A 14,881-nucleotide genomic window follows, 5' to 3' on the forward strand; every position below is an offset into this window, starting at 1 on the left:
AGGGCAACAGTGAAAAGATGACTCAGACAGTGTTCGAGATCTTCAACACCCAGCCATGTCCGTAGCCATCCAGGCTATGCTGTCCCTTTATGCCTCTGGCCATACTACTTGCATTGTGGTGGACTCTGACAACGGGGTCACCCACACTGTGCTCATCTACGAGGGCTCCACTCTTCCCCCATAGCATCCTGTGTCTGGACCTGGCTGGCGGGGACCTGATGAAGATCCTGACTGAACGTGACTACAGCTTCACTGCCACAGCCAAGCAGGAAATCATGCGTGGTTTCTAGGAGAAACTGTGCTACAAGAGATGGCCACCACTGCATCTTCCTCCTCTCTGGAGAAGAGCTATAAGCTGCTGAATGGCCAAGTCTCTTTCAGCTTTCCTTCGTGGGTATGGAATCCTGGGATATCCAAGAAACTGTTCTCAATTCCATCATGAAGTGTGACGTCAACATCCAGTAAGGACATTTATGCCAACACAGTGTTGCCTGCTGGCAACATCATGTGCCCTGGTTTTGCAGATAGGATGCAGGCGATCACTGGGCTGGCTCCCAGCACCACGAAGATCAAGGTCATTGCTCCCCCAAGCGCAAATACTCCCTGAGGATTTGCTACTCCATCCTGGCCTCACTGTCAGCCTTCCCGTAGATGTGCATCAGAAAGCAGGAGTATGAAGTGTTTAGATGAGTCCCGCCCTTCCATTGTCTACGACAAATGCTTGTAGACAAACTGTTCGGGAGTGAGATGTTACACCCTTTCTTGAACTAACTTTTGCTAAAACAAAGAAACAAACAAACATGAGACAACATTGACTTGGCTTTATTTTATTATTTTATTTTTTTGGTCTTTTTGAGACAGGGTCTCCCTGTAGCCCCAGCTGACCTGGATTTGCTATGGAGACCAAGTTGGCCTTGAACTCAGAGAGATCCGCCTGCCTCTGCCTCCCGAGTGCTGGGTTTAAAGGCCTGCGCCATCACACCTGGCTATTTTATTATTTTTAATTAAAATTTTTTTGTTCTTTTATTTTGGAGCTTTTGACTCAGGATTTGAAAACTGGACCAGTGAAGGCAATAGCAGTCTGTTAGAGCAAGCATCCCCAAGTTCTACAATGTGGCTACAACTTTGATTGTACATAGTTTTATTTTTATTTTTTTAATAGTCATTCCAAGTATTCCTGATTACAGGAAGGCCCTACCTCTCCCAAAAGTCACCCCTACTTCCAAAAGGAGGATGGCACAGTCCACACCCTGAGTCCACAGCTGAGGAGGTGACAGCATGGCTTTTATGTAAATTATGTACTGCAAGAAAAATTTAAATCTTTTGGCCTAAATACTTTTTTATTTTTGAATGGTTATCCATCATGGTCCCTCTCTTTTTCTCCCCCCAGCTTGAGATGTGGGAAAACTTTTGACCTCCTTGGGAGTGGATTGAGGTGTGAGGCAATCAGGGCTTGCCTGTACACGTACACCAACTTTAAACCAGTTTAATAAAAGTGCACACCTTATTTTAAAATATTCATGTTTGGAGACAGCATGGTAAGTATTCATGAGCCTGAGACATCTGACTGGGACAGAGCTCAGCTGTGCCTTCCGTGCTGACTGGTATTAATTATTCTTTAAAACATTTTTTTTTTTTAGAATTTCATTGCCTCTTACGTAGAGGCTTAGATTTATTTATATTTATTTATTTATTTATTATTTATTTATTTATTTATTTATTTATTTAATGTGCATGAATGTTGTGCCTGCATGTATGTAAGTCACCCATGTCATGCAGTGCCCAGGAAGGCGAGAAGAGGGTGTTGGATTCCCTGGGACTGGAGTTATGGAGAGTTGTTAGCTGCCATGTTGGTGCTGGGAACTGAAACTGAGTCTTCTGCAAGAGTAGCAGATGGCTCATAACCACTGAGCCATCTCTCCAGCCCTTCTTGTCCTCCTCTTTGATTATCATCATTACATATACATACATGCATACATTTATAAATATGCATATATCATGCATAAAGTCCATTTATTGCTGCTCATATGTACCTGTGTTTAGTGCTACCCACTTGGAATTAGATAACCTCTCACAGAACTAGACCCTGGAGAAACTTGATTCTTCCTCCATTGACTATAACTCTTCATCTTGAGGTAGGATCCTGTGACATTTCCCCATTCACCTTTGTATGTCCATTGGTTTTGTTATTATACGCATAGTGTAGAGATTTCATTGGTGTAGCTTCCCTGTCATGTCTGGAATGCCTTAAGTAGCAGCAGGTATTGTGTCCCTCTGGATCTTACATTCTTTCTGCCCTTTCTTCCTTGATGTTCCCCAAACTTTAGGTGTAGTGGTTACATTGTAGATGTGTCACTTAGGACTGGGCAGCTCACAGACACTTATTCTCTGCATTTGACCAGTTGTGGAACTTTGTGATTGTCTTCATGTGTTGCAAAAAGAAGCTTCTTTAATGAGTAGTGAGAGGTACACTTGTCTGTAAACATAAGAATACATATTTAGAGAATAGCAAGAAATTACATTGGTATTTCACATCTAGGGATGTGACAGAAGTAAGTTTTCTCTAGGGTCTATGACCTCTCTAGCCATGTGTACTTGGCTATGTTTATAGTACCATGCATGAGTCCCCTCTCATTGAACAGGCTTAAAGTCCAATTAGACAGCTATTGATTACCCCAGGGAAAAAAAGTCACTATTGCACCAATAGAGATAGTGTGCTGGGGCAGTCATTCTTGTGGTTCATAAGATTTACAGCTGGGTAGGACAATGTCTTCAGCAATAGCTTCTTTTTTTTCCCCCTCTCTGTACATTTTTATTTTATTTTAAAAAAATTTTTATTGATTTTTTTTGTGTATTTCATATAGAAAATCTTTATAACCCATTCCCCTTTGGCACCCTTCCATAACTCCCCCACTGGAGTTCATAATTCTGTCATTTGTGTTAAGGCCTATCATGTAAAGTTAGTGTCCCCAGATGTCCCTCAGTGAAAGATCATCCCGGAGATCTGGGTCTCTCCCTTTAAGAAGATCAACTCTTCCTCACCCAGCAGTAATCAGTTGCCAAGAATGTTTTATCTAAGATTGGGGCCTGTTGCTCATTTCCACAGTTCTGTGTTGGGTTTCTGTCTGCTTAAGTTTGCATAGGTCTTGTGTGTGCTGATACCATTGCTGTATGTTTGTATGAGAGGGGTCCTGGGAGCCTGTAAGACTATTTCCGTATGTAAATGCACCTCCTCCCTGGCTCTTAACAACCTTTCCACCCCCCCCCTTCTGTAATGGTCCCTGAGTCCTGGGTGGGTGGATTTTGATATAGGAGTCCTGTCCAAGGACCCACATTCTACATACAGACTCTTATTCTCTATGTTTTGGCCATTTGTGACCTTTTGCTTTCCTGGCCCTCTGTTGCATGAGGGAGCTTCATTGATGAGAATTGAGAGGTGCATAAGTGTTCTCTTCATCCCTTGTTCTATGTTCCATCAGCCTAAGGTATAGAGATTGCATTCTAGATGTGCCACTTTAGGCTTGGGCAATCACAGGCAATCTCTGTGTGTGACCATTTGTGGAACTCTGTAATTATCTCTGTCTCTTGAAGAAGAAATTTCTTTGATGGATGGTGACTGGGATACTTGTGTATAAGTTTAAGAATCCATATTTTGCACATAGTAAGAAATTGCATTCATCTATGGATACGACAGCCTTGGAATTTTCTCCAAGATCTATGACCTTTCTAGCCATGAGTATTTGGGAGCAATAGGTTCTTACCTTTAATTTTTGGGAGGCAATCAAGGGATGTACAATAGCATGTATTATTTCGGGAGTCTCTTGAACTACCCTGACCAACAACTCAAAGTATTCACTGTTCTTTTCCTTTGTTGCTGGATTTGATTGAGCTAAGTCAGAAAACTATAAACAATTTATTTAGCACTGAGCAAATTTCATCTCCACTGCCTTCCACAGGTTTGTTCGCCTTGCTATGACCTTGAGTAGAAGTTGGGATTCGATGAAACCTTTGATGATTACTTTTTCAAGGAAAAGGTGCAATCACTGTGGCAGGTCAGGTCATTTGAAAGTAGAGGATTTACTAGCTTGTGGTTTATTAAAACAAACATTAACATACCTGGAGCTCTGCTACAAAAATGCACTTTTGTATATAAGCTTAATTGTGATGAACAGAAAACATTTTGATCATGACACTTCATAATGAATTTAAATATCATTAATCTTAGAGGGTGCTGAAAAGTGTCTGCTTCACAAGCCTGATGCTTCCCACAAGCCTGGAATCCTGATTAAATTACTCTTATAATGTCTGTGCACTTACTGTATCCTAAGAACAATTGGAATTGATGATGGGTCTGGAGGCAGATTCACATGGCAGCCTTATTTGTACACTGGCCATGAGCATTTTCTTTGAATTAATCATTGCCTCAGGCATGACAGTTTGAAGAATCTAATCAATTTGTAAACAAATGTACTCGAGTGACAGTAACCTGGTGTAGTACATCTTAAAAAGGGAAAAATGCAGGAAACTCAGTGATGCCATTTCCTTCCAGCTCTGAGACTCATTCTTTCAGGTTTTTGTTTCTGTTTTTAAGTCAAGGTTTCCCTATGTTTCCTCTGTTGGTCTGGACTTTGTAGCCCTGACTGGCCTAGAACTTGTGGCAGTCCTCCTGCTCAGCCTTCTAAGTTTTGGCATTACAAGCACGTGCTAAGACTCTAACCATTCTTTCAGTTCATTAAAGTAAAATAGAACTAATAAACCCAGAATCTCACTTGGCACAGTGAAGATTTTCCCTCAGAATATTAAAGTAGGTGGAAAATACGGTAGTTTTTTAGCTATTGATATATTCTTTCTGTGATACCTTCCTTGAGTACCATTCCACAGATATGTGGATGTTTCTCCAGCAGATTTTATAATTTAACCAGAAACATAAACAAATTTCTGTGAATGCTCACTTGCTATTGTAGTTTAATCTGGGTCCAGTTTTGCTGGGGGAGAGAACACACCAGCATCACGTTAGCAAACTACAGAATCAGGTGCCCAGGGTTTTGCTGGACTCTAACCTAGCCTTGCATCTGGTAGGGAGAGAACACACCAGCATCACGTTAGCAAACTACAGAATCAGGTGCCCAGCCCTACAGCATGCAAAAGACAGCAATGGGTCACCCCTGCCTGGAAGACAGGGCAGGGGTGGTATGTCTTATTTTACAAAGAGGCATCAGTTGCCAAATGATCTAAAGCTTCCTTTGGGGAGGTAGGATTTATTTGTTAGGTTAACACATTTATACATTTAAAGGAGTTAATTTTTACAGGTAACTTGATCTTTCAATATCTGAATTAAAAATGTTCATTTTATTTGTCTTCAATTGTAACTCTCAACCTCAGTGCCTTAGGGTCTTCTCTGGCCTGTTTGCCTTGTTACTACATCAATGGTGATGACTAGGCTGTCTCATCTTACTGATTCCTTTCTCTCAGGATGCCACCACATTAGGCTGTAGCACAGATGGGAGTCTTCAAGTCATTAGAGGAATCCACTTTAAAACTGACCCCATCTGTCTTACATATGCATTAGAGACACCATGAGAATTTCAGTCTCAGAGAGTTCATCTTTAGAGTTCTGCTGTTGTGTGTGCACCCGGGTGAGAAGCTTTGAACTAGTGAGGCAGAACTACGGAAGTAGATGTGTTGCTGTGGAATGAGGAACGAATAGGAAAGCTTGCTTCAGTTGACTAAGAATCTGAAAGTAGATTAAATTTATAACCTGCCCCCCACGCACCCATGCATGAACATGGCACAGCAGATTGATATGTTTGCAAATGAAAACATGTTGGAGTTTTGCCTTTAAAAAAGAGGCATCTGGGTTGATCAGAGCTCATTACTTCCAACTTTAATCACCTCAAAGCAATTAAATCAGTTTTGTGTTTTTTAAAATTTTAGTGTTCTCTTGTGAGGGCAGCGTCTGGACAGTGTTCCCTTGTGAGGGCAGCATCTGGACAGTGTTCCCTTGTGAGGGCAGCATCTAGACACCTTTAATCGCCATTTCAATTCAGAGAAATGCACAAAAATGGCAAGTTTGTGGACCAGCTGTGGCTCTTTACTGTTTCTGTTTACTTGACTGGGGGTTCTGGTTTATTTTCTGTCAGTGGTAGGTGAGATGACAGCACACTCAAGACTGTGTTCCTCTCTTGATTTAGAGACAGATCCCCACAAACAAGCGGAACTGATTGGCATTAAGTCCTCACTGTGCCTCAGTGGATTGTTTCCTTGTGGTAAATTTTGGTAATATCAATTTGACGGACCTTTCCAACCTTCTGCCTTTGCTCTCTCAGAATAGTTTGAAAAGTAGAGGCTGGCATTCAGCTAGACCTGGGTAGAGAAAAGTACCTGGCCATCGTCATTAAGACCCTAGATCACTGGGACTGCCTTTCTTGAACTGTGCTGCCACCCAGCCATCCTATGGTGGGGTGAGCACAGCAGCAATCCATCCTATATTGGAAATGGTCCAGGGCAAAAGAAAGTTCCGACCTTCACATTGCAGTCTCTGCTGTACTGACAGTTTTCCCTTAGTTGTCCCATGGACTCTAGCTAAGTCAAGATTAAAAATCACATGTTTAGTTCATAAATTAATGGTTTGATATGAGAACAAAAAAAGAAATGATAACCATATAATATTCCTGGGTAGTAGTATTAGTCTTCTTTTCTTACTATCATGAAATAACTGAGTCAAGATAATTTTATAATAAAAACAGATTTTTGAGGCGTCTGGAGAGATGGCTCAGTGGTTTAAGAGCACTGACTGCTCTTACAGAGTACCCAAGTTCAATTCCCAGTACCCACAGGGAGGCTAACAATCATCTGTAACTCCAGTTCCAGGGGATCTGATGCCCTCTTCTGACCTCCTTGGGCATCATACAACATGGGTGCACTTACATATATGAGGCAATACACTCGTACACATAAAATAAAAATAATAAATAAAATCTTAAAAAAAAAACAGATTTAGTTCAAAGTTGTGGATGTTCAAGGGCAAGTACTGGCACCAGCTTGGCTTCAATGAGGACCTTATGATGGGTGGATTGAAGGGGAATTTGTGATAGGGAAACATCATTTGGCAAGACAGGAAGCCAGGGGGCATTCACAAGTCAGGCTCAGTCTTATCACAACTCAGGAGAGAGCACATGGTCCCCAGGACAACTACCTTAGTTCCTTCTAGAGCAGCTGCTCTAGTGATCTAAAAATGTTACAATAGGCCTCAGCTCTTAAAGGTTCTACCTTCTTAGTCCCTCCTAACAGTGATTAAAATTTAGCACTTGGGGAACATATTGAACCATTTTCAAACCGTAACTAGTGAAGGGAGACCTCCACACCCCCCTAAAACCATAAAGCAATTCTTGCTTTGCAAACAAATCCATCTGGGATCCGTAACCATAAATTTCTACAAACAGGTCCTGCTATCAGAGAAAGAAGAAAGAATGCATTCCTCCTTCTCTATCAGGGAAAAATGTAAGCCCTTATCTTCTATTCAACCCTAACGACTCTATTCACCTACACAAATGGACTTAAGTGCTTCTGCCATTTGGCCCATGTGGTTACTGCAGACTTCTGCTGGTCAGTAGTCACCCCTCATTGACTAATAAAGGTCAGTAGGGGCTCTATGAGGTTAGTTGCTTTTCTTTCCTGCAACTCTTTCAACTCCTATTTACTAACAGCTAAGATACGTGAAAGATCCTGTCTAAAGTACATTCTGCCAGAAGAAGAGTAAATAAATATGGTTATTTACTTGATGTGGAGAGAGTTTTGGTCTGAAGTAAAGATTTACAAGGCCTCCAGAGAAATGGTACATGATTCAATTTGTTGTAAGAGGTTTGGAAAGAGGAGTATGAGAAGGATAGAGATAGGAAATCTGAGGAAGAGCCATGGTCATGAATGTTTTGGAGTGGTCACAAGGTGTACAAATATTTCTGTCTCATGTTAATGTCTGAAGAGAACTTCTACCTTTGAGGGGTTACCCTACCACCATGTAGATGTAGGATTTGTCTAAAGGATGGAAACCAGGCCATGTTTGGACACCTTGTTCTGGCACAATGGAACTATGTATGGGAGTCCTGAAGGGGCAGAGAGTGAAAGTATGGATATCTTATTACCCTGGTAAGCCTAGATCATACCACCACTGCATTATGAACAGTTAACAGCAGAGATAAAAAATAAGGCCCCAGTAGGATACTGCCCCTCCCTTTCTTCTGGAAGATAAATAAGACATGGCAACAAGTTGATTTCCATTTTGGAAAAAGTAATTATTTTTGTGTACTGGTGCTATTTGGGACCATGAGGTGTCTTTCACAGATTCTTCATTTTGTAGATAAAACAATTTGAGAATGAACTTAGAAGGAAATATAAGGACAATTTTACTGGAGTTTGAGAGAAAAAAATTAGAGCAAGTAAGCTGCCAAAAGGAAGGGCATGGATAGAAGAGAATCATGCCTTTGGGTTAGAGGTCAGGGAAACTGTGACATGTTCTCTCTCCTATCACATGATATTCAAACTCTAAGGAGGAGTAATTGTGATAGTTTCCCTGACTTAAAAATAGTGCTGCTAGCCTAGACAAACCAACTTAACATACCCAATAAGAAAAAACCCAAGGAACACCAATAATACAAACAGAAGCAGACTTCAACCCAATAAAGGAAGGCTTGAGTTTCAAATCAGAATCACAAACAACAAAAGAAACCCACATGCCAAAATTATAATGGAAAAAAATATGGAAAACCAAAACATTATGTTCCCACCAAGCACTACCAGTCCTAAAGAAGAGTTCTACAAGGAAGCATCCTAGAGATAACCCAGGACACAGAATTTAAAAGAACAATATGAACATGATAAAAGAATTCAACCAATTTAAAGAACACACAAACAAATCAAAGAAGTAAAAGAAGACAGGGATAAACTTTTGAGTGAATTCATAAAAGAGAGAAAAGAATTAAAGAAAACTCAGACAAAAATGAAGAAGGAAGTGAAAAACTCAATAAGCCAATTTGAAACAACAGGAGAAAGCCTCACTAAAAGAATGAATGAAATGGAAAACAGTATCAAGACTGGAAGATAAAGTAGAAGAATTGAACTGCTTATGCAAAGGCTGTAAAAAATTTAAAAACATACAGGAATGGAATGTGTATGAAATGTGGGACATCATGAAAAGACCAAATTTATGCATCATAGGCATAAAGGAAGGAGAAGAATTTCAAGTTAATGATACTGACCAGATCCTACACAGGATTACAGAAGAGAATTCCCCCAAATTAAGGAAAGACATGCCTATATAAATACAAGAACCACATAGAATACCAAATAGACAGGACCAGAAAAGAGATTCCCCACAGTATATCATAGTGAAAACACTAAATGTACAGAACAAAGGGAGAATACTGAAAGCTGCAAAAAGAAAAACAACTCACATATAAAAGAAAACCCATCAGAATTACAGCTGACTTATCAATGAAAACTATGAAAGTCAGAAGAGCCTGGACCAAAGTATTCCCAATCCTAAAAAACCATAGATGCCAACCCAGAATACTTTACCCAGCAAAAATATCTATTATAATTGAAGGGGAAAGATAAATCTACCATGACATGAATAGGCTGAAAGAATACATGTCCACAAAACCAGCCCTGCAAAGAATACTTGAAGCAATAAAAAGACCAGAGAAAGGATCAACTATATCCTAGGGGCAGCAGAAAGAAACCAAATGAAGGTATAACTGTGGAAACACAAAATTAGACCAAGAATGCAAAAAATCAAGATGACGTGAATCAATACACATCTTTCAATAATAACTTTAAGTATCAATAGACTGAACTCCCCAGTCAAAAGACACAGGATAGGTAAGGTTTATCTGAGAATAACTGATCTTTGCCCAAGATTTTTCTACATGACACATAATAATTAAAATACCAGACTGGTGGAACTAACCTTCTTGGGTGTTTAACAGACACACTTTGAGGTCTATAATAATTTGGTCAGAGGGACGTAAAGGACAGTTTTTGCTCCTTGCCCTCCTAGGTTGACTAGTTCCAGGGGACTATGCGCATCTCTCAAAATGTCCTATAATGGTGGTGGGTCACCTGTTCTCTTGATCAAGGAGGCCAAGGAGACCCCACCAGATGGACTTGAACCAGTGTCCAGTCTATAAAGAGGAGGGTCAACACAGAGGAATCATTTCCAATGCTTCCAAGTGAAGCCAACCATGGTCGAGCAGGACCTTGACTTATCTTCACATAGGTGGAACTGGTAAAAGAAAGGAGCCAGGAGCTCCTCCCAAGTCCATGTGACCCCTGAGGAACAGATCCTCAAATGACCTTAAGAGTAAAAATAAATCGGTTTTATCTGGACCAACTGTATGGCCTTAAACACCCAAAAGGAAAGTATAACCAAAGATTAAATGGGCCAACATAATTTCATAAGAGTCCATATGTATAGCTAAAGGCTACATAACAAATAACAATGCCAGACAAATAATATTTTCTTTTGAGTTGATGGCCAGGGTGGCCAAAGGGATTCCCAGATAGTAATGCAGCATAAAACTGGGAAAATGAACAGCAGACCCCAATATTATCCAAAGGAATATAAAAAACTGATTACCGCTAGATGAAGAACAGCTGATCCTCCTAAAACAAAGACCTCTAGGTAGGCTGACTAGATTCACCAGAAGGGCAAGTAGTGGGGAATGGCTGGGGATGCCAACAACACAGCAGACAATAGCAGAGATATCAGAATATAAGGGCTCTAGTGGGGGGAGGGAGACTTTGGGAAGGTGCTACCTGGGAAGTGGGTATATAGTTGAATAAGATGGTTTGGGATGTTCTGTGTGATATACACACAAACACACACACAACAGCAAATTAAAAAAAAAGACATATTTGAGGGAGATTAGAAATGCATGTGCAAACATCTTAGTGTCAATTGTATCAAAAATGAATTTTTCTGTATGAAACTGTATATTTTAATTATGAAATGGAAATCTTTTTTAAAGTTTAAAACCTCATTTAATTTTATGTCCTATAGGGGTTATACCAAGTACAATATTATATAACTGTATCAATTCAACAGAAAACCTAAAAATTTACAGCCAATTTTGAAAGAGATGCATCTTACCTCTGGAAACCGTTATTGAATATGTCAATTGTGTTGTAAAGATATGCTTCTTCTAAGTATGTTGTTATTAAATAAATCATTTTTAAAATAATTAAAAAAGAAACAAAATCCATCCTTTTGTTGTCTGTAAGAAACCCATATCACCTTCAAGGACAGGCACTACCCTAAGGTGAAAGGATGGAAAAGAATGTTTCAAGCAGATGGCACTAAGAAACAAGCAGGAGTTGCAAATCTAATATCTGACAAAATAGACTTCAAGCTAAAACTAATCAGAAGAGATAAAGAGAGTCACTTCACTTTGATCAAAGGAACAACTGACCAAGAAGATATTACAATCATGAACATATATGCACCAAACTCTGGTGTACCTAACTTCATAAAACAGCACTAAAGGACTTTAAGACACAGATTAATCCTAACTCACTAATAGTAGAGGACTTCAATACCCTACTGTCTCCATTAGATAGGTCAATGGGACAAAGAATATGCAAAGAGACATCTGAATTAAGCAATATCATACATGAAATGGACCTAACAGACATCTTCCAAATATTCCACCCAAGCACCAAAGAATACAGTTTCTATTCAGCACCCCAAGAAACTTTCATCAACCACATACTATGGCACAAAACAACCCTCTACAAATACAAAAATTAAAACAATTCCATGCATTGGACAATAAAGCTTAAAATCAACACAAATGAAGCCCTAGTAACTACACAAATTCATGGAGATTAAACAACACACACCTGAATGATGAGTGGGTAAAAGAAGAACTTAAGAAAGAAAAGTATTCCTGGAACTAAATGAAAACAATAATACAATACAACAAAAGCTCTAGGACACTTTAAAATCAGTCCTAAGAGAGAATTTTATAGCTCTATGTACCTACATTAAAAAAAAATCAGAAAGAGCACAAATAAGTGACCTAACATTGCAACTCAAGACTCTGGAAAGGCAAGAACAAATTAATCTCAAACCCAGGAGATGAGAAGAAATAACAAAAATCAGAATCAGAATTGATGAAATAGAAAACTAAAAAGAATCAATGACTCTAGGAGCTGGTTCTTTGAAAAGCTAAACAAGATAGAGAGACCCATAGCCCATTAACCACAATAAAGAAAGAGATAATTCAAATCAACAAAATCAGAGATGAAAGGGGAAACATCACAACAGACACCCAAAAGATCCAGAACATTATAAGGGAATACATTAAAAACCTATACTCTGTTAAATTCAAAAACATAAAGAAATGGATGGATATCTAAAATCATGGGAACCACCAAAGCTAAACCAAGAAGAGATCAACAGTTTAAACAGACCCATAACATATAAGGAAATTGAAACAGTAATACAAAGCCTCCCAACTGAAAAAAGCCCAGGTCTAGATAGATTCACAGCAGAATTCTACCAAACATTTTTAAAAAGATCTACAACCAATACTATTTAAATTATTCAGAAAGATAGAACAGAGGGGAAGCTCCCAAATTCCTTCTATGAAGCCAACATCACTCTAATACCCAAACTGGGTAAATACACAACCAAAAAAGAAAACTATAGACCCATATCCTTAATGAACATAGATACAAAAAATCCTCAACAAAATACGTGCAAACTATAGACAGACACACATGACAAATATCATCCACCTTGATCAAGTCAACATTATTCCAGAGATGGTTCAATATATGTAATTCAATAAACATCATAAAGCATATAAATGGACTCAGAGACAAAAATCACATTGTCATCTCAATAGATGCAGAGAAGGCCCTTGATGAAATCCAACATGCATTCATGATAAAAGTCCTAAAGGGAACTGTACTGGAGGGAACATATCTTAACATAATTGAAGCTATATACAACAAACCCACAGCCAACATCATTCTAAATGGAGGAAAACTGAAGCATTCCCATTAAAATTAGTAGCCAGACAAGGCTGTCCACTATCTCCACTCCTTTTCAACATAGAAACTCTTGCTAGAGCAATAAGACAAGAGAAGGAAGTTAAAGGAATACTAATTGGAAAAGAAGAGGTCAAATTATCACTTTTTGCAGATGATATGATACTATACCTAAGAGGATCCCAAAAGTTCCACTAGAAAACTCCTAGAACTGATCAGCACTTTCAGTAAAGTGGCAGGTTACAAAATCAATCTACAAAAATCAGTAGCCTTTCTATATAACAAAAACAAGCAAGAGGACAAAGAGTACAGGGAAACCCTCCAATTCACAATAGCTTCAAATAAAATAAAACATCTTGGAATAAACCTGACCAAAGAGGTTAAAGATTTCTACAACGGACATTTTAAATCTTGAAAGAAAGAGATTGAGGAAGACACCAGAGATGGAAGGACCTCCCATGCTCATGGATTGGAAGAACTGATATTGTGAAAACGGCCACCCTACCAAAAGCAATATATATTATGTTCAATGAAATCTCAATCAAAATCCCCATGACATACTTCACAGAATTAGAAAAAAATCCTTAAATTTGTATGGAAGAAGAAAAGACCCTGGATAGCCAAGGCAACCCTGAGTAGAAAGAGCAATGCTGGTGGGATTACTATACCAGATCTCAAAGTACACTACAAAGTGGTAGTAATAAAAACAGTATGGTACTGCCACAAAAATAGAAACGCAGATCAATGGAACATTATTGAAGACCCAAACCTGAGTATACAAAATTTCAGCTACTTGATATTTGACAAAGGTGCCAAGAATACATAATGGAGAAAGATAGCATTTTCAACAAATGGTGCTGGCAAAACTGGATTGCCACATGTAGAAGAATGAAACAAGATCCTTATCTTTCACCTTGCACAAAAGACAACTTCAAATGGATTAAAGACCTCAATGTGAAACTTGACACTCTGAAACTATTAGAAGAAAACATTGGCAGTAACCTACAAGATACAGGTGGAGGAAAGGACTTTCTAAATCAGACATCAGTTGCTCAGGAATTAAGGTTAACAATCAACAAGTGGGACTTCATTAAACTAACAAGCTTCTGTACAGCAAAAGACAATCAAGAAAGTGAAGAGAAAACCCACAGAGTGGGAAAAATCTTCACCAGTGACACATCTGACAGAGATTTAGCATCTAGAATATATAAAGAATGCAAAAAACAAAGAATAAAAAAATGATCCAATTAAAAGATGGGCTGAAGAGCTATACAGATAGTTCTCAAAAGAAGAAATAAAGATGGCTAAGAAACATCATAAAAAGTGTTCAACATCATTAGTAATTAGGGAAATTTAAATTAAAACCAGTTTAATATTTCATCTTACCCCAGTCACACTGGCTCAGATCAAGAGAACAAATGATACCAAATGCTGGTGAGGATGTGGAAAAAGGGTAAAGCTCATTCACTGCTTGTGGGATTGAAAACTTTTGTAACCCCTATGGAAAGTAGTGTGGAGACCTCTTAGAAAACTAAAAATGAACCTAACCCTATGACCCAGTTATACCACTCCTTGGTATATACCCAAAGGACTCATCCTGTTGCAGAGATACTTGTAAAACCATGAGTGTTGCTGCTCTTTTCACACAAGATAAAAATGGAAGCAACCTAAGTGTCCCCCAACTAATGAAATTGTGGTTAATGAAAATGTGGTACATTTATACATGGAGTTCTACTCAGAGGTAAAGAAAGATGAAATCATGAAATGTGCAGGTAAATGGATGGAACTGGAAACTGTTATACTAAGTGAAGTAACACAGACTCAGAAAAAC

At 38.9% G+C, this 14,881-nt stretch overlaps 1 protein-coding gene across 1 annotated transcript in view; it reads left to right on the plus strand.

Moving 5' to 3' along the window:
- Nucleotides 1-290, plus strand: part of LOC103745631 (beta-1,3-galactosyltransferase 5-like) — a 49,540-nt gene extending 49,250 nt beyond the window's left edge. The window contains exon 2 of the mRNA XM_008847581.2: nt 185-290. Within this exon, the coding sequence (XP_008845803.2) occupies nt 185-290 (106 nt within the window). The remainder of the gene's footprint in view (nt 1-184) is intronic.
- The last annotated feature ends 14,591 nt before the right edge of the window (nt 291-14,881 follow it).

This window comes from Nannospalax galili, unplaced genomic scaffold (assembly GCF_000622305.1).
Source record: "Nannospalax galili isolate Female #2095 unplaced genomic scaffold, S.galili_v1.0 scaffold323, whole genome shotgun sequence".
NCBI lineage: Eukaryota > Metazoa > Chordata > Mammalia > Rodentia > Spalacidae > Nannospalax > Nannospalax galili.